The sequence below is a fragment of the Indicator indicator genome, chromosome 2, assembly GCF_027791375.1.
Source record: "Indicator indicator isolate 239-I01 chromosome 2, UM_Iind_1.1, whole genome shotgun sequence".
In the NCBI taxonomy this organism is placed as follows: domain Eukaryota; kingdom Metazoa; phylum Chordata; class Aves; order Piciformes; family Indicatoridae; genus Indicator; species Indicator indicator.
In genome coordinates this window covers 58217794-58242185 of record NC_072011.1, presented here as the reverse complement: position 1 = coordinate 58242185, position 24392 = coordinate 58217794, and the positions used below count along the sequence as shown (strand labels likewise).

Genomic DNA, 24392 nt, shown 5'->3' with positions numbered 1-24392 from the left:
AGTGGTGAGCGTGGCCTAGCAGTGCCCTGGAGTGTGGGGAGGGCATGAGGCTGTATCTGGCCTCTGGGAGGCCCAGAGGGGTGTGGGGACAGCCCTGCTGCCCTCCCCACCCTGGCAGTGCTCCAGCATCAGCCTGGTGGTACGCCCAGGTTGCTGCTGCAGGCCAGGAGATGGGAGCTGTGCTGGGCTCCTCAGTCCTGCTGGGCAGCTGCTGTGCTTCTGCCCAGGCTCCATCCAGCCCTCGGGGCTCCGCTCCTGCCTCAGTGTGAGCTCCATAGCCCCGGGCAGCACTGGGACCTCTACTTGGCCCCTGGCCAGGACCTGGGCCCTTGACTACGGCAGGGTGAGGCTGGGGCTGCGGAGGGGCCAGAGGCAGTTCCTGCTGTGGAGCTGACCCCTCCTGTGCTGTGTCCTGCAGGTGCAGCGGTTCCTGGAGCTGGCAGGGCAGGCACCAGAGCTGGTGGAGCGCTACTGCCAGCTGTACCAGCGCCTGCGCCGTGCCACGGAGGAGCTCTTTGGGCAGCAGTCCTCCTTCCTGCTGGCCCTGGGCCAGGGCTTTGCAGGGGCTTTGTTGCAGCTCCCCTTCCTTGCTGCTCTGCACGTGAGTTGAGGGAGCATGGCACCAGTGCCAAGGCCCTGGCCTCACTGGCCCCAGGTGGAGGTCGGAGATGGTGCCCAGGCCAAGGGCTTGGGTTAATCTCCAGGCTTCCCACGCAGGACCCTGCCCTGTTACTGTCTGTGAGCAGTGCCCAGCAGCGGGCACATCGCTTTGTCACAGCATGGCTCCCGCCCTGCTGCACTTCTGCCATGGGCTGATGCCTCAGTACCAAGAAGCTTCCAGCTGCTTCCCCCATGTCCCCCTCGTGTGGCCCTGCTGCAGCCAGCCCTGTCCCCCTGCAGGTCAGTGAGCAGTTTGCCTGCTACCTGGATGGGCAAGTCCAGGAGCTCTGCAGGGCTGGAGGCAGCTTGGGGCCATTGCAGCAGATCCTGGAGCCCTTCGTGGCCATCAGCGGCCTGGAGCTCGCCCACACCTTCGAGCACTTCTACCGGTGAGGGACGCTGTGGCCACGGCCCCAGAGAGCCTGGGGGGAGCCTGGGCAGGGGGCACCAAGGCTGTGGCTGAGCCTGAGCCTGGCCTTGTGTGGCAGTGTTGCTGCTGCTGGGCTTCTCCCAGTGCTGGTGTGTGGAGGGAAAGGCTGCCAGGGCCCGTGGGCGCTGCCAGGCTGCAGGGGCAGGTTCCCTGCTGGGGGCAGGGAGGGGAGCTGGGCACTGCTGGGCCCAGGGGTGAGGCCAGAGCCAGGGTCATCTCTGTTTGCTGGCGAGGGGCTGGGGGAAAGCCATCCTGACAGGTGCTGGTGGCTGTGGCAGGCACTACCTGGGGGACCGACTCCTGGCACAGGAGCCATCGTGGCTGGAAGCAGCCATCGTGGAGCAGCTTGGGCTGTGCTTCCCCAGCCGCTTCCCCCAGCAGATGCTGAGCAACTTGGCCCAGTCGGAGGAGCTCCAGCAGCAGTTTCACCTCTTCCAGCTGCAGGAGCAGGACAAGCAGCTGCTGGAGCTGGACTGGAGCCCGGATGAGGTGAGCCTGCTGGGGGGTGGAGGGGGAGGCTGGGGGCCACTTGTCTGCCTGGCAGCGATCCTAGGGACCCATCTCGAGCCCCCCTTGTCTGTGTGCCCAGGGCCCAGGGCCGGCCTCAGGGGCAGATGTGCCAGAGGTGAAGGTGCTGACTTTGTCCCCACGCTGCTGGCCTGTGTCCCCTCTTTGCTACATGGACGAACCAGGGAGGTTCTTCTCAGCAGCACTGAGCTCCCCCCTGGAGGAGTTTGCCTCCTTCTGCAGGCACAGTGAGTGTCATGGCCAGGGCTGTGTCATGGCTCCTGGGGGCCAAGCCCTCCCCAGCAGCTCGGCGAGAGGGGCAGAGTGCCAGGGGGTGCCCAGCAAGGCTGCCCGCGGCCCTGGCACCGAGGCTGTCTCCGGCAGGCCAGGCCTGGCTGGGCTGGGAGTGCACCAAGCCCCGGCGGCTGCAGTGGACGTGGCTGGGCCACGCTGAAGTGCAGTTTGGAGACTGCCTCCTCCAGGTGTCCACGCTGCAGATGTACATCCTGCTGTGCTTCAACAGCACCCAGGTGAGGGCTGGGGCCACGGTGGGGTGAGGGAGGCAGCTGGAGTGCAGCAGGGCTGGGGGTCCCTGCCAGGCAGGATGTGGGGCCTGTGGCTGGTGGCCTTGGCCATTCCCCTCCCGCACTGCTCCTGGCAGGAGGTGGCTGTGGAGACCCTGCTGCAGGCCACAGGGCTCCCTGCTGACCTGGTGCACCATGCCCTGGCACCGCTGACCCACAGCGAGGGCATCCTGGTGGGGAGCTGCACGCCAGGAGGTGAGCGTGGGGCTGGGACAGCTCTGGGGAGGTGCTGGGCTGAGCCCTGAGTGGGTGCTGGGGCAGGAGGGCAGGGGCTGGGCTGGGTCTGTTCATGGGTGGTCAGGTTGCAGGGGTGTGTGGGGAGAGTTGAGGCCTGAGGCCATGTGTTGGGCTGTGGGTGGCATGGGGGCTGGGGATCGTGGGTGGGGTGTTGGGTGGGGGGTGGTAGAGCAGTTGGGGCTTGGGGCCAGAGTCGTGTGTGTGGCCATTGCCTGGGGCCAGCTGTTGGGGCAGGGATGGGGCTGCCACCTGTGAAGGCAGCAGTTGGGAGGCCCAGGGGTGGATCCAAGAGCCACAGGAGTCCTGGGGCTCCTTCAGGGTCCAGCTCAGGGCTGGGCTGAGCCTGGGCTGGGTGCTAGCTCCAGGTGTGCTGCGGCTGAACCCAGAGGCCCTGGCCCATGCCTCTGGCCCCCGCCTGAGGCTGCTGCCCCAGCAGAGGTACCTGAGGTCAGAGAGGGCTGATAGCAGCGTCCTGGAAAGGAAGAGGAACGTCCTCTGCTGCCTCATCATTCGCATCCTCAAGGTGGAGAAGCAGCTCCACATTGACAACCTGGTGTTCAGGGTATGGAGGGCTTGAGGGGCAGAGAGGGGCTGCTGAGAGCTGCACTGCACTGCACTGCAGCGTGGGGCTCCTTGGCTGCTGTAGGTGACCGATGCCTGTCAGAAGGGGGAGCTGGGGCCCGGGCTGCAGTTCCTGAGCTTCTGCTGCCACAGTGTGGATGTGCTGTCCTGTATCCTGCACCTGCTGAACCAGGGTTACATCCGGCGCCAGGAGGAGAGGCCTCACGTCTTGGAATACATCTCTGCTGAACCCACAGCCCCTTCTGGGGGCCAGGCACAGATGGTTTTCCAGAGTGGGCCGCCAGAGGCATCTCCAGAAGAGGACAGCATAGGCTCCCCGTGCTGGTAGGGATGCATGTCAGCAGTTGTGGAGGGCTGTGCATCTCCACCCCATGTGGACTTGACATGTTTCTCCTTGCCAGGTTGAACCCTGGCGTAAGCAGGTTGGAGGAGTTTCTTCTAGCAACACTGCAGGTGCCAATGGGGCAGACACTTAGTCCCGAGGAGGCTAAGCTGCTCATGAACCAGACAGTACAGCAGGTCCAGGATACTCTCAGTATCTCGAGTGATGTTGCTTGGCACCTCCTCATGCACTGCAGGTGGAATGTGGATTTCCTGATCCAGTTCTATGTTGAGAACTCTGAGACTCTGCTCATCTCCTCGGGGCTGCAAGTGTTGGATTCCCAACCCCCTCCAAGCCCAGGAACCCACTGTCCAGTCTGTGTGAACCAGCTGTGTCCCACTGAGAAGCCACCAACCCTCTGCTGCATGCACTACTGCTGCAAGGTGAAGGTCTTTGGTCTTTAGCTCCTTAACTTGGTAGGGAATCGCTGCTGCCTGGTTGGAGTAGTTATTCTTTGAAGCTGTTACCAAGTGGTTTTCACAGAGCTAATGCATACTACTTCCTCACCTTCCTCGTGATCCACCAGCTCTTGATTAATTTGTTGCCACTTGTATGCTTTTGAGGAATTATCCACAGTTGGTGGTGATTCCCTGCAGCCTCTGGTGGGTGGGCTTCCAGGGTCACACGATCCAGGTGGTGCAGCTCCTGCTGAGCTCTGATGTCTCTCTGCTCTTCTGCCTTCACAGCCCTGTTGGAATGAGTATCTCACCACTCGCATTGAACAGAACATGGTTGTCAGCTGCACCTGTCCCATATCTGAGTGCCATGCACAGCCAACTGCAGCCTTCATCTATTCCATTGTTTCTTCTGAGGAGATCATAGCCAAGGTGAAGTAGTAGAGGTGGTTACTGAGTGTTCGAAGTTCAGTTTTGTTTTGGTCAGCAGATGAACATCTTGGTGCTTTTCCCCTTCCTATTAGTGAGGCTGAGTGTGTGGGAATTGAGGCAAACCAGATCTCTGCCCAGTGTTGTCATCTCTCATCATGCTAGTAGAGTCATGGAATCACAGAATTGTAGGGGTTGGAAGGGACCTCTGAAGCTCCTGTCAATGTTCTGAAAGATTTTCTCTCAACCTTGTACCCTTCAAGTTCCTTGAAAGTCTGTTCTTTAGAGGTGGTCTTGCATTGTGCCCCAAGGGATCCTTTTAGGCTCAATACCTGGATTAACTCCAGCATGTGCAAAGGTTCCTCCAAGATCTGTTGATCACTGTGGTTGCCAGACCTTCACTGGATACTCATTCCCTCTCCTTTTAGGCTTCCTGAGAGTAGTGCTCTCTTTATGGTTCCAGTAGGAATTACAGATCTGCTTCTGCATTTGTATCTCTGTCTGTTCCTCACCAAGAAGACAGGATGGAGCAAAAGCCCAGACATCACACCTGCTAAAATTCAGTCCCTCTGGAGCCTGTTATTTGGCACTGTCTGCTGACTCGAGTACCTGTGTATCTCTCTGGGTCCTGCTGTCTGGGCAGAAATTACCACATCACCTGTCAACAGGATGACAACAGACACAGATATTGACTGTGAGAAGCGTGAAGTGGCTTTGTTGAGACTTTGCCTCCCCCAGGCATTTTGCCATGACATAAGCTGACATCCTAACCAAGAGAGAGAAAAATGAATGAGAGCCCTGTCTGAGCCCTTGGGTGCTCGGGGCTTGTACCTTATCTCTGTAGTACTTGTGACCTGAATTGTCCCTTCTGTGCCTGGTGGCTTTAGAGCAGCTCTCCAGGTATGCAGAAGTCTATGCAGGAGTGCTGTGAAGACTACAGAATTTCCTCTAGCTTTGTGCACGTTTGCACTCCTTGCACTGTAGGATAGCAAACTAAGCTACTATGTGCAGGATGGTTGCATCCCTGGGCAGTCCCTTATTGATACCAATTTGTCATAACCCCTGCAGTAATGCCTAGAGGCTGTGAGCAACGTGAGTCTCCTTTGCACATCATGTGAGCAACGTGAGTCTCCTTTGCACATCATGTGAGCAACGTGAGTCTCCTTTGCACATCATGTGAGCAACGTGAGTCTCCTTTGCACATCAAGCAAAAGTCTGCTGAGGAACCTGAAATCAGTTTAAGGAGCTTATGAAGGGGGCCTACAAGAAGAATGGAGGGAGACTGTTTACAAAAGCCTGCAGTGATAGGACAAGGGACAATGGCTTCAAACTAGAGCAGATTTAGGTTGCATGTTAGGAACAAATTATGTACCATGAGGGTAGTGGAACACTGGAACAGGTTGCCCAGGAAGGTAGTTGAGGTCCCATCCCTGGAGATATTCAAGGTGAGGCTCAATAGGGCTCTGGGCAGCCTGATCTGGTTGAGGATGTCCCTGCTGACTGCAGAGGCAGTTGGACTAGATGACCTTTGGAGGTCCCTTCCAACCCTGACCATTCTATGATTTTGTGCTTTTCAATGGGAAGATGATTGTCTTAGTGGATAAGAGAAGTTGTTGTTTCAGTTTTAGTAAGGCTTTCTACCCCATCATCCAGAGCATCCTTGTAGGAAAAAAGAAAGTGATGTAGAAGCTGGATGAGTGGACAGCAAGCTGGCCTGCTAAGCGCAATGGCAGAAAGCTCAGCAGGAGGCCAGTCACTAGTAATGTAACACAGAGTTTGATACAAAGATTAGTGTTGTTTGCTGTCTTCATTGATGACCTGGATGGTGGCACCCTCAGCAAATTTGTAGATGATAAACAGCTGGGAGGACTGTTTGATGGTCCAGATGGTTGTGGTGTTCAGAGGGGCATCAAGAGGTTAGAGAACTTAGCAAACAAGAATAGAATTGAAATTCAACAAAGTGAAATACCTAGTCCTGCTTCTGGGGTGGAATAACCTAATGCAACAGTATGTGCTGGGGGCCCACCATTTGGAAAACAGCCCTGCAGAGAAAAGAAAAAGAAAAATCATAGTAGGCAACATGTTGAACACAAGCCAGCAGTGTGCCCTTGTGGTCCACTAGCCTCTTAGGTTGTCTTAGGAAGAGCAGTGACAATGGGTTGAGGAAGTCAATCCTTTCCCTTCTAAGCATTGCTGATGAAATGAGGAAGAGCACTGACAGTGGGTTGAGGAAGTCGATCCTTTCCCTTCTAAGCATTGCTGATGAAATGAGGAAGAGCACTGACAGTGGGTTGAGGAAGTCGATCCTTTCCCTTCTAAGCATTGCTGATGAGATGAGGAAGAGCAGTGACAATGAGTTGAGGAAGTCGATCCTTTCCCTTCTAACCCATTGCTGATGAGATGAGGAAGAGCACTGACAGTGGGTTGAGGAAGTCGATCCTTTCCCTTCTAACCATTGCTGATGAGATGAGGAAGAGCACTGACAGTGGGTTGAGGAAGTCGATCCTTTCCCTTCTAACCATTGCTGATGGGATGAGGAAGAGCACTGACAGTGGGTTGAGGAAGTCGATCCTTTCCCTTCTAACCCATTGCTGATGAGATGAGGAAGAGCACTGACAGTGGGTTGAGGAAGTCGATCCTTTCCCTTCTAACCATTGCTGATGAGATGAGGAAGAGCACTGACAGTGGGTTGAGGAAGTCGATCCTTTCCCTTCTAACCATTGCTGATGAGATGAGGAAGAGCACTGACAGTGGGTTGAGGAAGTCGATCCTTTCCCTTCTAACCCATTGCTGATGAGATGAGGAAGAGCACTGACAGTGGGTTGAGGAAGTCGATCCTTTCCCTTCTAACCCATTGCTGATGAGATGAGGAAGAGCACTGACAGTGGGTTGAGGAAGTCGATCCTTTCCCTTCTAAGCCATTGCTGATGAGATGAGGAAGAGCACTGACAGTGGGTTGAGGAAGTCGATCCTTTCCCTTCTAACCCATTGCTGATGAGATGAGGAAGAGCACTGACAGTGGGTTGAGGAAGTCGATCCTTTCCCTTCTAAGCATTGCTGATGAGATGAGGAAGAGCACTGACAGTGGGTTGAGGAAGTCGATCCTTTCCCTTCTAACCCATTGCTGATGAGATGAGGAAGAGCACTGACAGTGGGTTGAGGAAGTCGATCCTTTCCCTTCTAACCCATTGCTGATGAGATGAGGAAGAGCACTGACAGTGGGTTGAGGAAGTCGATCCTTTCCCTTCTAACCCATTGCTGATGAGATGAGGAAGAGCACTGACAGTGGGTTGAGGAAGTCGATCCTTTCCCTTCTAACCCATTGCTGATGAGATGAGGAAGAGCACTGACAGTGGGTTGAGGAAGTCGATCCTTTCCCTTCTAACCCATTGCTGATGAGATGAGGAAGAGCACTGACAGTGGGTTGAGGAAGTCGATCCTTTCCCTTCTAACCCATTGCTGATGAGATGAGGAAGAGCACTGACAGTGGGTTGAGGAAGTCGATCCTTTCCCTTCTAACCCATTGCTGATGAGATGAGGAAGAGCACTGACAGTGGGTTGAGGAAGTCGATCCTTTCCCTTCTAACCCATTGCTGATGAGATGAGGAAGAGCACTGACAGTGGGTTGAGGAAGTCGATCCTTTCCCTTCTAACCCATTGCTGATGAGATGAGGAAGAGCACTGACAGTGGGTTGAGGAAGTCGATCCTTTCCCTTCTAACCCATTGCTGATGAGATGAGGAAGAGCACTGACAGTGGGTTGAGGAAGTCGATCCTTTCCCTTCTAACCCATTGCTGATGAGATGAGGAAGAGCACTGACAGTGGGTTGAGGAAGTCGATCCTTTCCCTTCTAACCCATTGCTGATGAGATGAGGAAGAGCACTGACAGTGGGTTGAGGAAGTCGATCCTTTCCCTTCTAACCCATTGCTGATGAGATGAGGAAGAGCACTGACAGTGGGTTGAGGAAGTCGATCCTTTCCCTTCTAACCCATTGCTGATGAGATGAGGAAGAGCACTGACAGTGGGTTGAGGAAGTCGATCCTTTCCCTTCTAACCCATTGCTGATGAGATGAGGAAGAGCACTGACAGTGGGTTGAGGAAGTCGATCCTTTCCCTTCTAACCCATTGCTGATGAGATGAGGAAGAGCACTGACAGTGGGTTGAGGAAGTCGATCCTTTCCCTTCTAACCCATTGCTGATGAGATGAGGAAGAGCACTGACAGTGGGTTGAGGAAGTCGATCCTTTCCCTTCTAACCCATTGCTGATGAGATGAGGAAGAGCACTGACAGTGGGTTGAGGAAGTCGATCCTTTCCCTTCTAACCCATTGCTGATGAGATGAGGAAGAGCACTGACAGTGGGTTGAGGAAGTCGATCCTTTCCCTTCTAAGCATTGCTGATGAGATGAGGAAGAGCACTGACAGTGGGTTGAGGAAGTCGATCCTTTCCCTTCTAACCCATTGCTGATGAGATGAGGAAGAGCACTGACAGTGGGTTGAGGAAGTCGATCCTTTCCCTTCTAACCCATTGCTGATGAGATGAGGAAGAGCACTGACAGTGGGTTGAGGAAGTCGATCCTTTCCCTTCTAACCCATTGCTGATGAGATGAGGAAGAGCACTGACAGTGGGTTGAGGAAGTCGATCCTTTCCCTTCTAACCCATTGCTGATGAGATGAGGAAGAGCACTGACAGTGGGTTGAGGAAGTCGATCCTTTCCCTTCTAACCCATTGCTGATGAGATGAGGAAGAGCACTGACAGTGGGTTGAGGAAGTCGATCCTTTCCCTTCTAACCCATTGCTGATGAGATGAGGAAGAGCACTGACAGTGGGTTGAGGAAGTCGATCCTTTCCCTTCTAACCCATTGCTGATGAGATGAGGAAGAGCACTGACAGTGGGTTGAGGAAGTCGATCCTTTCCCTTCTAACCCATTGCTGATGAGATGAGGAAGAGCACTGACAGTGGGTTGAGGAAGTCGATCCTTTCCCTTCTAACCCATTGCTGATGAGATGAGGAAGAGCACTGACAGTGGGTTGAGGAAGTCGATCCTTTCCCTTCTAACCCATTGCTGATGAGATGAGGAAGAGCACTGACAGTGGGTTGAGGAAGTCGATCCTTTCCCTTCTAACCCATTGCTGATGAGATGAGGAAGAGCACTGACAGTGGGTTGAGGAAGTCGATCCTTTCCCTTCTAACCCATTGCTGATGAGATGAGGAAGAGCACTGACAGTGGGTTGAGGAAGTCGATCCTTTCCCTTCTAACCCATTGCTGATGAGATGAGGAAGAGCACTGACAGTGGGTTGAGGAAGTCGATCCTTTCCCTTCTAACCCATTGCTGATGAGATGAGGAAGAGCACTGACAGTGGGTTGAGGAAGTCGATCCTTTCCCTTCTAACCCATTGCTGATGAGATGAGGAAGAGCACTGACAGTGGGTTGAGGAAGTCGATCCTTTCCCTTCTAACCCATTGCTGATGAGATGAGGAAGAGCACTGACAGTGGGTTGAGGAAGTCGATCCTTTCCCTTCTAACCCATTGCTGATGAGATGAGGAAGAGCACTGACAGTGGGTTGAGGAAGTCGATCCTTTCCCTTCTAACCCATTGCTGATGAGATGAGGAAGAGCACTGACAGTGGGTTGAGGAAGTCGATCCTTTCCCTTCTAACCCATTGCTGATGAGATGAGGAAGAGCACTGACAGTGGGTTGAGGAAGTCGATCCTTTCCCTTCTAACCCATTGCTGATGAGATGAGGAAGAGCACTGACAGTGGGTTGAGGAAGTCGATCCTTTCCCTTCTAACCCATTGCTGATGAGATGAGGAAGAGCACTGACAGTGGGTTGAGGAAGTCGATCCTTTCCCTTCTAACCCATTGCTGATGAGATGAGGAAGAGCACTGACAGTGGGTTGAGGAAGTCGATCCTTTCCCTTCTAACCCATTGCTGATGAGATGAGGAAGAGCACTGACAGTGGGTTGAGGAAGTCGATCCTTTCCCTTCTAACCCATTGCTGATGAGATGAGGAAGAGCACTGACAGTGGGTTGAGGAAGTCGATCCTTTCCCTTCTAACCCATTGCTGATGAGATGAGGAAGAGCACTGACAGTGGGTTGAGGAAGTCGATCCTTTCCCTTCTAACCCATTGCTGATGAGATGAGGAAGAGCACTGACAGTGGGTTGAGGAAGTCGATCCTTTCCCTTCTAACCCATTGCTGATGAGATGAGGAAGAGCACTGACAGTGGGTTGAGGAAGTCGATCCTTTCCCTTCTAACCCATTGCTGATGAGATGAGGAAGAGCACTGACAGTGGGTTGAGGAAGTCGATCCTTTCCCTTCTAACCCATTGCTGATGAGATGAGGAAGAGCACTGACAGTGGGTTGAGGAAGTCGATCCTTTCCCTTCTAACCCATTGCTGATGAGATGAGGAAGAGCACTGACAGTGGGTTGAGGAAGTCGATCCTTTCCCTTCTAACCCATTGCTGATGAGATGAGGAAGAGCACTGACAGTGGGTTGAGGAAGTCGATCCTTTCCCTTCTAACCCATTGCTGATGAGATGAGGAAGAGCACTGACAGTGGGTTGAGGAAGTCGATCCTTTCCCTTCTAACCCATTGCTGATGAGATGAGGAAGAGCACTGACAGTGGGTTGAGGAAGTCGATCCTTTCCCTTCTAACCCATTGCTGATGAGATGAGGAAGAGCACTGACAGTGGGTTGAGGAAGTCGATCCTTTCCCTTCTAACCCATTGCTGATGAGATGAGGAAGAGCACTGACAGTGGGTTGAGGAAGTCGATCCTTTCCCTTCTAACCCATTGCTGATGAGATGAGGAAGAGCACTGACAGTGGGTTGAGGAAGTCGATCCTTTCCCTTCTAACCCATTGCTGATGAGATGAGGAAGAGCACTGACAGTGGGTTGAGGAAGTCGATCCTTTCCCTTCTAACCCATTGCTGATGAGATGAGGAAGAGCACTGACAGTGGGTTGAGGAAGTCGATCCTTTCCCTTCTAACCCATTGCTGATGAGATGAGGAAGAGCACTGACAGTGGGTTGAGGAAGTCGATCCTTTCCCTTCTAACCCATTGCTGATGAGATGAGGAAGAGCACTGACAGTGGGTTGAGGAAGTCGATCCTTTCCCTTCTAACCCATTGCTGATGAGATGAGGAAGAGCACTGACAGTGGGTTGAGGAAGTCGATCCTTTCCCTTCTAACCCATTGCTGATGAGATGAGGAAGAGCACTGACAGTGGGTTGAGGAAGTCGATCCTTTCCCTTCTAACCCATTGCTGATGAGATGAGGAAGAGCACTGACAGTGGGTTGAGGAAGTCGATCCTTTCCCTTCTAACCCATTGCTGATGAGATGAGGAAGAGCACTGACAGTGGGTTGAGGAAGTCGATCCTTTCCCTTCTAACCCATTGCTGATGAGATGAGGAAGAGCACTGACAGTGGGTTGAGGAAGTCGATCCTTTCCCTTCTAACCCATTGCTGATGGGATGAGGAAGAGCACTGACAGTGGGTTGAGGAAGTCGATCCTTTCCCTTCTAAGCATTGCTGATGAGATGAGGAAGAGCACTGACAGTGGGTTGAGGAAGTCGATCCTTTCCCTTCTAACCATTGCTGATGAGATGAGGAAGAGCACTGACAGTGGGTTGAGGAAGTCGATCCTTTCCCTTCTAACCCATTGCTGATGAGATGAGGAAGAGCACTGACAGTGGGTTGAGGAAGTCGATCCTTTCCCTTCTAACCCATTGCTGATGAGATGAGGAAGAGCACTGACAGTGGGTTGAGGAAGTCGATCCTTTCCCTTCTAACCCAGTGCTGATGAGATGAGGAAGAGCACTGACAGTGGGTTGAGGAAGTCGATCCTTTCCCTTCTAACCCATTGCTGATGAGATGAGGAAGAGCACTGACAGTGCGTTGAGGAAGTCGATCCTTTCCCTTCTAACCCAGTGCTGATGAGATGAGGAAGAGCACTGACAGTGGGTTGAGGAAGTCGATCCTTTCCCTTCTAACCCATTGCTGATGAGATGAGGAAGAGCACTGACAGTGGGTTGAGGAAGTCGATCCTTTCCCTTCTAACACAGTGCTGATGAGATGAGGAAGAGCACTGACAGTGGGTTGAGGAAGTCGATCCTTTCCCTTCTAACACAGTGCTGCTGAGACCACATCTGGAGTGCTATTTCTATTTCTGGGCTCACCAGTACAAGAAAGACATGGACATACTGGGGAGAATGCAGCACAAGCCTGTAAAGATGATTTAGGTTTCTCTCCAGGAGAAGCTGAGAGAGGTGTGTTTGTTGACCTTGGCGAAGGCTCAGGGATGAATTTTATCAACGTGTAAATAAACAAATGGGATTAAGGAGCCAGCTTTGAGCTGGAGGGTTTGGAATATTTTTTTTTTCTCTCCAGAAGTGCCTTCCAACCTCAGTCTGTGTTCATAGGAAACAGCTTCCAGGTTGGATGTTAGGGGTGGGGAATTCACACGAAGGGAATGCAAGAAGTAGACTGCCTTAGTGCTGTTTTGTTATGAGCAGTTCTTCAGTCAGGTGTAGAACCCAGAGGCACCAGACCTCAGCTACAAGGCCTAACCATGCAGCTTCTATGGCTTAAATCTTTCTGTCTTCTTATTGCAGTATGAAAAAGCTCTCCTCAGAGGTTATGTTGAGTGTTGCTCCAACTTAACGTGGTGCACCAACCCTCAGGGCTGTGATCAGATCCTTCTTAAGGATGGACTTGGCTATGGAGCAGCCTGTTCCAAGTGCTCCTGGATATCCTGCTTCAGCTGCAATTTCCCAGAGGTGAGGCTGAGGTGAATGATGGATAGGACTGTCTTGGGTTTGGCACACCCCATTCTGCTTCCCCATGCTTGACTGGTTGTCTCTTTCAGGCCCATTATCCTGCCAGCTGCAGCCACATGTCTCAGTGGGTGGATGATGATGGGTACTATGAAGGAATGACAAGTGAAGCCCAAAGCAAACACCTGGCTAAGCTCATTTCAAAGCACTGCCCAAGCTGCCAGGCTCAGATAGAGAAAAACGAGGGGTGCCTGCAGTGAGTATCCATTTTCCTTTGCTACTAGAGACAGGAAAAAGCAAAGACAATTAGGTGCATTGTGCTTGGGTTTGGTTTGGTTTTAGGCTGTGAAGTAAGAATTACAGCAGCTCTCATTTGTAGCTTTAGAAGAATGAGTGTTTTTTTTCAAATCCTTTTAGTCTCAAGGAAAAGTAATGTGTCCCCCAGCACTCAGAGTTAAATCCACTGATGGTTCTGTAGTAGAATCAAAACTCATTCTGCAGTACCTTTTTGCAGTGTACACTTGTCTGCTCTCAGAATCCACCCTAGACTTACAGAGGTTAGGGGAGTGGACAGCTCAGCACCATTCTTTCTTTCATCCTCACCTATTGCTAGAACTTGAAGCCATTTTCTTTTTACTGCTTATTTTGAGCTGAATTGGATCTCTGTCAGCTTGTTACATGATAGGGCAGTTAACCTGCAGCTTTGAAGCCAGGGCTTCAGAGTCACCCAATTGTTTCTTTGTCTTGGGAATCACAGAATGTTAGGGGCTGGAAGGGACCTCCGATCATCCAGTCCAACCCCCCTGCCAGAGCAGGATCACCTAGAGCAGATCACACAGGAATGCATCTGGGGGGTCTTGAATATCTCCAGAGAGGGAGACTCCACAACTCCCCTGGGCAGCCTGTTCCAGTGTTCTGTCATTCTCACAGTGGAATAATTCTTCCTCCTGATTCCATGGAACTTCCTATGCCTCAGCTTCCACTCATTGCCCCTTGTCCTGCCATTAGGCATCACTGAGCAGAGCCTGGCTCCATCCTCTTGGCACTCACCCTTCACACATTTATAACCATGGATGAGGTCACCTCCTCAGTCTCCTCCTCTCCAAGCTCAATAGCCCCAGCTCCTTCAATCATTTTTGTGGCTCCGTGCTGGACTCTTTCAAGCAGTTCCCTGAGGTCCTTCTTGAACTGAGTGGCCCAGAACTGGACACAGCATTCCAGATGTTGCCTCACCAGGGCAGAGCGGAGAGGGAGGAGAATCTCTCTCGACCTACTGACTGCACCCCTCCCCATTTGTTTTTCTTGCTTGGGACTCCCCATTTGTTTGTTTCTTGCACTGTTCTAGCACTTAGTGCCCAGCTTGGTACCCACATGTGGTACGTGGCCTTGGGGCTGTGCAGTGCCTTTCCACACTATTGAGTTAGTGCATTACTGAGAGAAGGGGTGAGGTGAACCTTGCTTCACACTCTGGAATGCTTGGTTCACCCTTCAGGTGCTTGATAAGTTGGTACTAGTTTACCCAGCTCAGTTTTGGAAACACAGTGACTGGGTTTAAGCATCACCTCCTTCCAGCAAGGGCTTTGAAAAACAGATGCAGTGAAACATGGAGTGACTGGGGGTGACTGGGTAGCACAGCAGCTCTGTGATGCAGAGGAGAACTAGGAGGAACTGTCTGCAAGTTGGTGTTAGGACTGAGTGGTGACCATTTGTCTTCTACCATGCAGCATGACCTGTGCAAAGTGTAACCATGGCTTCTGTTGGCGTTGCCTCAAGCCCTGGAGGCCAACTCATAAGGATTATTACAACTGCTCTGCTATGGTGAGTGGTTTGCTATCTCCCAGTGGTTCCTGCTTGTGTTCAGATGTACCCAGCCTAGTAGAGAGAGGGTGAGGAGATCTCCACTTGTGCCCTTTCCTCTGGGCTTTGTGCACTTGCCACTAGTATTGATAGTGTTTTCTAAGGCTGTGTGTGTGGTAGCTATTTCCAGGCCACGCTGGTACTAGGAGATTGCTACAGGTTATTTCTACCCTTCCTTTCAGGTGAGTAAAGCAGCTTGGCAGAAGAAACGTTTTCAGGATTACAATGAGAGATGCACCTTTCACCATCATGCAAGGGTAAGACCTCCTTCCTTTGCACATGCTGACTTTGTGGCCTCAGCCCTGCTGAGCAGGGCCATTTCTGTTGTGCCTTGATGTACTTCACCTGAAGCTGAGAAGTAGCTTTTGGATCCAAGTAGGGGGTCCCTGATCATTTCACCCTTGCTCTGACATAAGGGATAATAGCTCTTGGCCTGCTTTCTTCTGCCAAGTGTCTTGTGGGAACTGTAAACCTCACTTGGGATGTTCTCATGCTCATAGGTGGTAGCAATGGCAATTGAAGGCTGAAATCTGTGTAGAGCTGAGATACTGAGGTTCAACAAGACTAAGTGCAAGGTCCTGATTCTGGGTAATCCCAAGCACTGATAGAGGCTGTACAGTGACTGGCTTGAGAGCAGCCTTGAAGAAAAGGGCTTGGGGGTGCTGGTGGATGAGAAGCTCAACATGAGCCACCAGTGTGCACTTGCAGCCCAGAAAGCCAACCAGAGCCTGGGCTGCATCAGGAGAAGCATAGCCAGCAGGTCGAGGGAGGTGATTCTCCTCCTCTACTCTGCTCTGGTGAGACCCCACCTGGAGTACTGTGTCCAGTTCTGGAGCCCCTATTGCAGGAATGATCTGGAGGTGCTGGAATGTGTCCAGAGAAGGGCTATGAGGATGAGCAGAGGGCTGGAGCTCCTCTGCTATGGAGACAGATTGAAAGTGTTGGGGCTGTTCAGTCTGGAGAAGAGAAGGCTCCAAGGAGACTTTATTGTGGCCTTCCAGTATCTGAAGGGGTCCTACAAGAAAGGCTGTCAGGTAGTGATAGGACTAGGGGGAATGGAACAAAACTAGAAGTGGGTAGATTCAGATTGGATGTTAGGAAGAAGTTCTTCCCCATGAGGGTGGTGAGGCACTGGAACAGGTTGTCCAGGGAGGTGGTGGAAGCCTCATCCCTGGAGATTTTTAAGGCCAGGCTGGATGTGGTAGTGAGCAACCTGCTCTAGTGTGAGGTGTCCCTGCCCATGGCAGGGGGGTTGGAACTGGATGATCCTTGAGGTCCCTTCCAACCCTGACAATTCTATGATAGCACAGTAGAGATACCATAGTTGGATGCAGTAAATGCTCTTCTGCTGCCCACATCTTCTGGGGTGGCACTTCCAGATGCTTAGCAGTTTTCTGTGTGGGAAGTGCTGATTGTTCAATCTTGTCGAGTTTGACTTTGACTTTTAATTTTTTTTCCCCCCGTTTTGGTTATTGCAGGAATTTGCCGTGAATCTGAGGAACAGAGTTTCTTCCATCCGTGAGATGGCCAAAATGAGAACTTTGACCTTTGTTCTGGATGCCTGCAAGGTCCTAGAGCAGGCACGGAAGGTGAGGCTGGAGAACAGGTTTGCTGAGGTCTAGGCCTACTTCTGTTGGTGTGTTCTATACCTTTCTTAAAGTGAGAAGATGACAGCCTTTCTCTGTCCCAAACAAAGGGAGACAGAAAAAAGTTTGAGGGTGAGGCTTAGCCTCAGGACATGAGTAAGAGCTTTTGTTGCCTTTCCCTTCTCTCGCTCTCAGCTGGGCTCTGTCTGCAGTGCTCCTCATAGTCAGGTCATAGGATTTAGAGATTAGCTGAAGCTGACACCATGGAATCAGTGCAAGGATCTCTGGTTAGGACTTTCATATACTGTGTTTGGTCCAGTTTGAAATGCCCCAGTGGTGGTACACTTAACCTTTTGAAAACTCTCCTGATGCTGTGTTACTGTTAAGAAATCTCTCTTGATGCTCATGTTATGATTTTCCTTCATTAACTTTGTTTCACAGAATTGCCTAGATTGGAAAAGACCTTGAAGATCATTGAGTCCAATCATTAGCCTAACACTGACAAGTCCTTGACTAAATCATGTTCCTCAGCATCACATCTACACAGCTGTGAAATGCCACCAGGGATGAGGACTCCACCACTTCCCTGGGCAGCCTTTTCCAATGCCTGAGAACCCTTTCAGTGAAGAAATTTTTCCTAATATCCAACCTGAAATTCCCTTGGCTCAACTGGAGGCCATTTCCTCTTGCTCTATCTATTTGTTACTTGGTTGAACAGACCATCCCCCACCTCACTGCTGGAAGTGTGGTCAGGCATTGGCGCAGGCTGCCCAGGGAGGTGTGGAGTCACCATCCCTGGAGGTGTTCAAGAAATGTGTGGCCATGGCACTTTGGGACATGGTTTAATGGCCATGGTGGTAGTGGGCTGATGGTTGGACTCTGATCTTAGAGGTCTTTTCCAACCAAAACAATTCTATGATAATGGTTCACAGAGCAGAAGCCTCTCAGGCCTCTCTCAGCTACTGATATGTAATGAAATCTGGAAGGGTTTGGCTACTCTCTTCTTGCCCACTCTGAAGGTGAGGGAGGATGCTTACAGCATGATCTGTACTGCTGCAGGTTCTGGCCTACTCCTGTGTGTACAGCTACTATAACCAGGACATTGAGAGCATAGACATTGTGGAGCAGCAGACTGAGAGCCTGGAGCTGCACACTAATGCTCTACAAATCCTTCTGGGTAAGTTCCACAGCCTCTCTGAAGTAGAGACCAATATTTGAACCAGCTGTCTGGTTCAAAGGGTGGCAGCTCTGCAGTGGGGTGATCGCACACACACCAGCACCCAACTGCTGTCTCTCACTTCTCCAAACCTAATTTTGCCTTCTTGATACCATTTCTGGGAAATACACTGAACCAGCCTGACTGCTGGTGGAGACTGATGCAGTGGGGATCAACATGTCCTTTCTAAAAGAATGTGCACAGGAGACCTAAATGGCTGTGCCTGCCTTCAACATCAGAGCCAGGGGACTTGGTCTCTCCTGAAAACTGTGGGAAAGTAACATGACTTTGTTGGCCTTGAATTTAAGAGGAAACCCTGCTGAAGTACCAGGACCTGGCCTCTTCTCTTCGTCTCATGAAAGCAGAGCACTTCAGTGCTGGGCTGGAGTTGGTGCACCAGATCAGGGAGCGTCTCTTTGCAATTCTGTGGCACTCCACACAGGTGAAACTTTGTGCTTGTTAGGGGTTTGTCTTGCTGTGATGGATTGAAGCTTGAGGAGGGTAGATTTAGACTGGAGGTTAGGAAGAAATTCTTTCCAGTGAGAGTGGTGAGACACTGGAACAGGTTGCCCAGGGAAGCTCTGGATGCCCCTTCCTGGAGGTGTTCAAGGCCAGGTTGGATGAGGCCTTGATCAGTGTGGTCTAGTGAAAGGTGTCCAAGCCCATGGCAGGGGTTTGGAACTAGGTAATCTTTAAGGGCCTTCCAACCCAAACCATTCTATGGATCTGTGAAACTTAGGAAGGAGCTTGATCAGCTGAAGGGACAGCCTCTCAAGGCTGTGTGCAGGCAGGGAAAGAGTTTGCAGCACAAACCACATCCCAGATGGCATATTGTCTCTCTCTTCTGACTTTCCATGCTGGCAGGATTTCCACGTTGGACTCCAGACTTTGGCAGATTCCAGCCAGAGAAAGGTGGAACTCTCGAATGTGTCTGCTTCAGCCCCTGGCTTTACAGGGTGAGTTTTCTTACCAGGGCAGCAAGGAAAGCTGGGTGAGTGCAGACGAAAAGGAGGTGACCTGAGTTTGCTCCTTTGCTCACTGACATAGGGAAGAGTTATTGATCATTTGCTTCCTGTGCTGTGGTTTGAGATAACAGCATAAGTGATGTTGTTGGTGTGCAGTTATGGTGAAGAAAACTGTCACTTACAGACCCATTTAGGGAGGTTCCTCTCCCCTGGACTCTCCTGGGTTTCTGTGGAAAAATCACACTCAGTGGTGTGGCAGAGACCTAGGAGGTGTCTAGATGAGAGGAGCACGAAAGGGTCTGACATTTATCTGAAGAAGGAAATGGAGAAGGAAATGAAGAAGGAAATGGCATTATGGCCTGGATCAGGAATAGTGTGGCCAGCAGGAGCAGGGAAGTCATTCTGCCCTGTGCTCAGCACTGGTTAGGCCACACCTTGAGTACTGTGTCCAGTTCTGGGCTCCTCAGTTTAAGAAAGATGTTGAGATGCTGGAATGTGTCTAGAGAAGGGCAACAAAGCTGGTGAGGGGTCAGGAGCACAGCCCTGTGAGGAGAGGCTGAGGGAGCTGGGGGCGTTCAGCCTGGAGAAGAGGAGGCTCAGGGGAGACCTTATTGCTGTCTGCAGCTACCTGAAGGGAGGTTGTAGCCAGGTGGGGATTGGTCTCTTCTCCCAGGCAACCAGTGACAGAACAAGAGGACACAGTCTCAAGCTGCACCAGGGGAGGTTTAGGCTGGATATTAGAAAGAAATTCTTCACAGAAAGAGAGATTGGCCATTAAAATGGTCTGGTGGTGGAGTCACTGTCCCTGGAAGTGTTTGAAATAAGACTGGATGAGGCACTCAGTGCCATGGTTTAGTTGATGGGATGGTGTTGGGTGATAGGTTGGACTTGATCTCTAAGGTCTTTTCCAGCCTGGTTGATTCTGTGAGAAGAGGTGATGGCAGCTGCAAAAAGCTGTGTGGAGAGATGAAATGGATGGTTTGTTGTATCCCTGTCTTGGAGTGCTGAGCTGGCAGGTGTGTTGGTATGATTGGAAGGTGGTGAGTTCCAAACCAGGTCCATTCCTGTAGGGAGTGGTGGTGTCTGCTGACCCAGCGTGACCAGCGAGTCCCCTCTGCCAGCTGCTGCGTCTCTCGGAGCTGAACGGAGCGCTGAGCGTTGCACGAGGGGATGTTTGGGAGCAGAGTTTCTGGTCTCCTCAGAATGTGGCTGCGACACCAGAGCTGGTGGCAGGCTGCAGCTTGTTGGCCCAGGCACAGCCCTGTGCTGCATGCATGGCTAAGGCCATTCAGTCAGCTGCCCCTGGCTGCTGTGTCTCTGAGGCATGGTTTTGGGTGGGGTTGCTGAGGTGATGCAAATAGGGAGGACAAGGGTGATGATGTGGGTCTGGGTTGTGGTTGCTGCTGACAACCAGGACTCTGCTCTGATGCTCTCCTCCTCAACAGGCCAAAAGGTGCCATCTTGTGTGACTCCCCCAACACAAATGAAGGTGACAAGGAGGTTGAAGATGAGTATGAGCTGCAGTGGCAGGAAGACTACGATGATGATGATGACGATGATGATGATGATGACCTTGATGAAGACAACTTTCTGTTTGATGCTGAGTCAGAGAACCTTGATTGTGACTCCTACTTTGATGATGAAGATGCCTATGACTAGAAGTGGGTTATCACCCAGCCTGGACCTCTGCCTCTGCTCTGTCTTGACCAGTTTGTGTTGGCATCTTCCCTCAAAGACAGTGAGGAGCTCTCAGACAGAGACATCTCCTCTGGGGGCTACCTGTGCAGTGACTCACCTTTAATGTACAGAAACTTGGCTCTGGACTGATGGCATTACTGTGGCCACCTCTCAGGAAGACATCTCCTTGCCTTTCTCCCTTGTCTGCACTGCTGCCGATAGCTATCTGATTGAATTAGAAGGTCACAGTCCAGCTGCAAAGTGAGCACTGCTTGCCAGCTGTTAAAGAACTCTTTGGTGTCCTTGGGCATACTGTCCCCAAGGAGCAGGCACAAGCAAAGATGGCACTGTCTCATCTAGCCAGTGTCTAGAGATGCTGTGAAGTGAGGAGTTTACCCTCAAGTCAAAGCTGGTGGGGTGCCACAGATGGATGTTATCCCAGTGCATTCCTCTAGTTGCCAGGGACAGCTTCTGCTGCTTGTTGCAGTTGTTGTCTTCTCTGCTGTGAAGCAGGATGGACTGCTATGGGCAGCACAGGTTTGCAGGACTCTTTAGAAGTGCATAAGTGTCCACACAGACACGTATCTATGATGTACATCTGTAGTTACACACCTGCAGAGGTTGTTCAGGTAATCCTTCATCTTTGCAAAGAAAAAAACCCTACAACCCTGAGGAGCAAGGGTTGAAAAAGGTTCTGTTTAAAAAAAAAAAAAAAAAAAGAAATAGTTCTGTTTAAGAAAGCAGCTTCCTTCCAGCACAAGCCTCTTTGTTGTCTCTGGGGAACGTGGGTGTGAAGAGAAACCAGAACAGTGAAGAAGGACATGACCTGGATCCAAGGTGGTATTTGTGAAACTGGTGTGGGTTCGGAATTCTCACCCAGGCCATGCAGTCTGCCCCTGCAAAGTGGCTTATCCTTCCTCAGGGAACAGTAAGGGATATGGGGAGGGGTGGGAAAGAGGGCAGGGGCCCAGGGGGTAGGGCTGGTGTTGCAAGTGCAAGACGGAATGCTTGCATGTTGATGAAGGTGGTAACATCTGCTGCCCAGCAGAAGGCAGATATGGGACTGGTGTCAGGGCTTGATGGGTGAATTGAAGGTTTGTGGGAATTTTTTGGAGATCCAGGGCTCTGCTCAAGCCTTGGCTCTCATCTGAGAGGGATGTGGGGTTGTTAGGGGATGCTGGGCAGGAGCAGATCGAAGAGAAGGGACTCTCCGCTCTTCCACCCCCTTGCTCCTACTCCTGCCTAGGGTTCAGGCTTCTGGCTAAACCCAGGAGCCTGTCCTGGTGGAAGTCCCAACCCTGCCCCCTGTATGTGGCAGTATGTGTTCCCTGCCCCACAGCCAGTGACACCTCTGGAGGCCTTCTCCTCAAGCCTGCTGTGGGCAGAGATGTGGTGGGCATGCCCCCACAGCCTCATCTAACCCACTCTGACCAGACCTTGCAGGAACAGCCTGAATTCCCCAGGTTGTTGAAGGATGGAGGAGAGCATCCTTGATGCTGAGCTCCTCATGTGGAGACTAATGCCTGGAGTTCCTCATCCACTGTCTCCTGGATGCCTGCTTAACTCCCCAGAAGCCAGGATCGTGAGGCCCTGCTTCCATGGATGATAGTAGTACCAAAAATCGAGGTCAAGATGTTCGGCTCTGCAGGACATTTCCATGCACTGCTCCAGTTCAATACCTGACTCTGGTTCCTGGAGCAGGATGTGCCAGGCTCTTGGCATCAGATATGAGACCCCTTTGGAGCTCACCCCTCCACACACCTCGCAGGGTAAGTGGAAAAAAACGATCAGTTCTGTTTCACTGGCAGCTGGAGCACGGCCTCAGCAGCACAGACACGTCTGATGTCTCCTCACACCACCAGACTAGAGCCATGCTCAGTGGGGTCTTCTCTCCCTGCTGATTCTGATGTCTGTGGTTTTGCTGGGTAGTAAGGAGGACCAGTGGGAATTTTACTCATCCATTCATGCACATCACTGATGGGGTGGTGAGGCATTTGGCTGTTGATTGATTGTTGAGAAGACTGAGAGGGGATCTGATCAATGTCTATAAATACCTGAGGGGTGGGTGTCAAGTGGAGGGGGCCAGGCTCTTTTTGGTCGTTCACAGTGATAAGGAACAATGGGTTCAAACTTGAACATAGAAGATTTCACCTCAACATGAGAAGAAACTTCTTTACAGTGAGTGTGACAGAGCACTGGAACAGGCTGCCCAGAGAGGTTGTGGAGTCTCCTTCTCTGGAGACTTTCAAAACCCACCTGGATGCATTCCTGTGCAGACTACCCTAAGTGATCCTGCTTTGGCAGGGGGGTTGGACCTGATGATCTCTTGAGGTCCCTTCCAACCTCTGTGATCACACACCAATTGGATGATCTTGAAGGTCCCTTCCAACTCAAGCCATTCTATGAGTCACACTGGCTGAAGTCAGTTCTTTTTTTTTTTTTTTTCACTGCTAAGGCCCCATCTTGAGTATTTTGTTCAGTTCTCTGGGCCCCTCCCTACAAGAAGAACAGTGAGGTGCTGAAGCCTGGCAAGAGAATCTTGACTAAGCTGGTGAAGGGCCTTGAACACAAGTCCTGTGAGGAGAGGCTGAGGGAACTGGGGTTGTTTAGTCTGGAGAAGAGGAGGCTGAGGGGAGACCTCATTGCCCTCTGCAACTCCCTGAAAGGAGGTTGAAGCCTGTGGGGGTCAGGTTCTTCTCACATGCAACAAGAGACAGGACAAGAGGAAACGGCTTCAAGTTGTGCCACAGGAGGGTCAGGTTGGGTATTAGGAACAATTTCTTCCCAGAAGGGGTTCTCAGGCATTGGAGGAGGCTGCCCAGGGAGGTGGTGGAGTCTCCATCCCTGGAGGTGTGTAAAAGATGTGTGGATGTGGTGCTGAGGGATGTGGCTTAGCAGCAGTGGTGAATTGTGAGCTGTAGGAGGTGAGTGGTTGGACTTGATGATCTCAAAGGTCTCTTCCAACCTCACAGTTCTGTGGTGATGAGCACATTGCCTTCTAATCCTTACCTACTATGGCTTCCACCTCCCTTGCTTCCAGTGAGCATCCATGTCCCTAGATTGTGACCACCTGTGGTTGTATTTACACTCAGCTGAGCTGCATGAAACTTGCAACACTAGGCACAATATTTACAAAGGTGCTCCCTGCCCACCTTCCTTCCTGCCTTTTACCTGCTTTTCTGCTTTTTGCATCCCTACCTCCCTGCCTGCCTCCATCCATCCCTCTCCTCCCTCCCTCTGTTCCTCTGTTCCTCCCTCCATTCCTCCCTCCCAACTCTGACTTTTTCAGAGACCTACTTGGAGGCCTCCAGGAGGAAGGGGAGCCCTGGAGAGCTGGGTTAATATTCATTTCCTCCTCCCAGCTCAGAATCAGTGCATCACTGTGAAGAAGAAATCAATCCAAGGAGGCAGCAAACCTACATAGATGAGTGAGTAGCTCTTGGAAAAGCTCAGAGGGGTTCATCAGTAGGCAGAGAGGTTAAGGAAGCATTTTCAGGCAATGGGACAAATAGAAAATAGCTGGAAAATGACACAGAGGAAGGATAGTGAGATTTGAGCTCTTCTGTCTGGGATTGAATTCTGCTTTTCTGGGTGTTGGGAAATCAGATGGCTGATGTAGCTCTGGGTTCATCTTAGCCTTAGTGATAAATTCAGTGAGGGATGCAGCAGTGTCAGGAGGACAGAGCCAGGTTCTGCTAAGGGATGTCCACTGACAGGACAAGGGGCAATGGGTACAAGCTGGAGGAGAGGAGGTTCCATGTGAACATACATAAAAACTTCACTCTGAGGGTGTCAGAGCACTGGAACAGGCTGCCCAGAGAGGTTGTGGAGTCTCCTTCTCTGGAGAAACTCAAGACCTGTCTGGATGTGTTCCTGTATGACCTGCCCTAGCTGGCCCTGCCCCAGCAGGGCCAGGGGACTGGATGATCTTTTGAGGTCCCTTCCAACCCCTAACATTTTATGATTCTGTATGAAAGCAGAGAGGAAAGACACACAAGAAACTACCCGATCTGGTTTACTGGAGTGGTGCAGTAATTTCCACCTCATGGTAATTTGAGGATTCTAATATAGACCCAAAAAAATATTTCCAAAGAGAT

General features: G+C 51.5%; 1 protein-coding gene across 1 annotated transcript in view; it reads left to right on the top strand.

Annotated features, from left to right (window-relative positions):
• The window catches only part of LOC128980714 (cullin-9-like), a 30425-nt gene extending 9885 nt beyond the window's left edge, over nt 1–20540 (top strand). Inside the window, exons 22-40 of the mRNA XM_054399191.1 lie at nt 419–601; nt 901–1049; nt 1369–1579; nt 1680–1845; nt 1982–2127; nt 2259–2376; nt 2784–2980; nt 3065–3320; nt 3443–3765; nt 4069–4209; nt 12833–12997; nt 13087–13250; nt 14719–14812; nt 15034–15108; nt 16330–16440; nt 17497–17614; nt 17962–18095; nt 18518–18609; nt 20064–20540. Of these exons, the coding sequence (XP_054255166.1) occupies nt 419–601; nt 901–1049; nt 1369–1579; nt 1680–1845; nt 1982–2127; nt 2259–2376; nt 2784–2980; nt 3065–3320; nt 3443–3765; nt 4069–4209; nt 12833–12997; nt 13087–13250; nt 14719–14812; nt 15034–15108; nt 16330–16440; nt 17497–17614; nt 17962–18095; nt 18518–18609; nt 20064–20277 (3057 nt within the window). The 3' untranslated portion in view covers nt 20278–20540. The remainder of the gene's footprint in view (nt 1–418; nt 602–900; nt 1050–1368; nt 1580–1679; nt 1846–1981; nt 2128–2258; nt 2377–2783; nt 2981–3064; nt 3321–3442; nt 3766–4068; nt 4210–12832; nt 12998–13086; nt 13251–14718; nt 14813–15033; nt 15109–16329; nt 16441–17496; nt 17615–17961; nt 18096–18517; nt 18610–20063) is intronic.
• The last annotated feature ends 3852 nt before the right edge of the window (nt 20541–24392 follow it).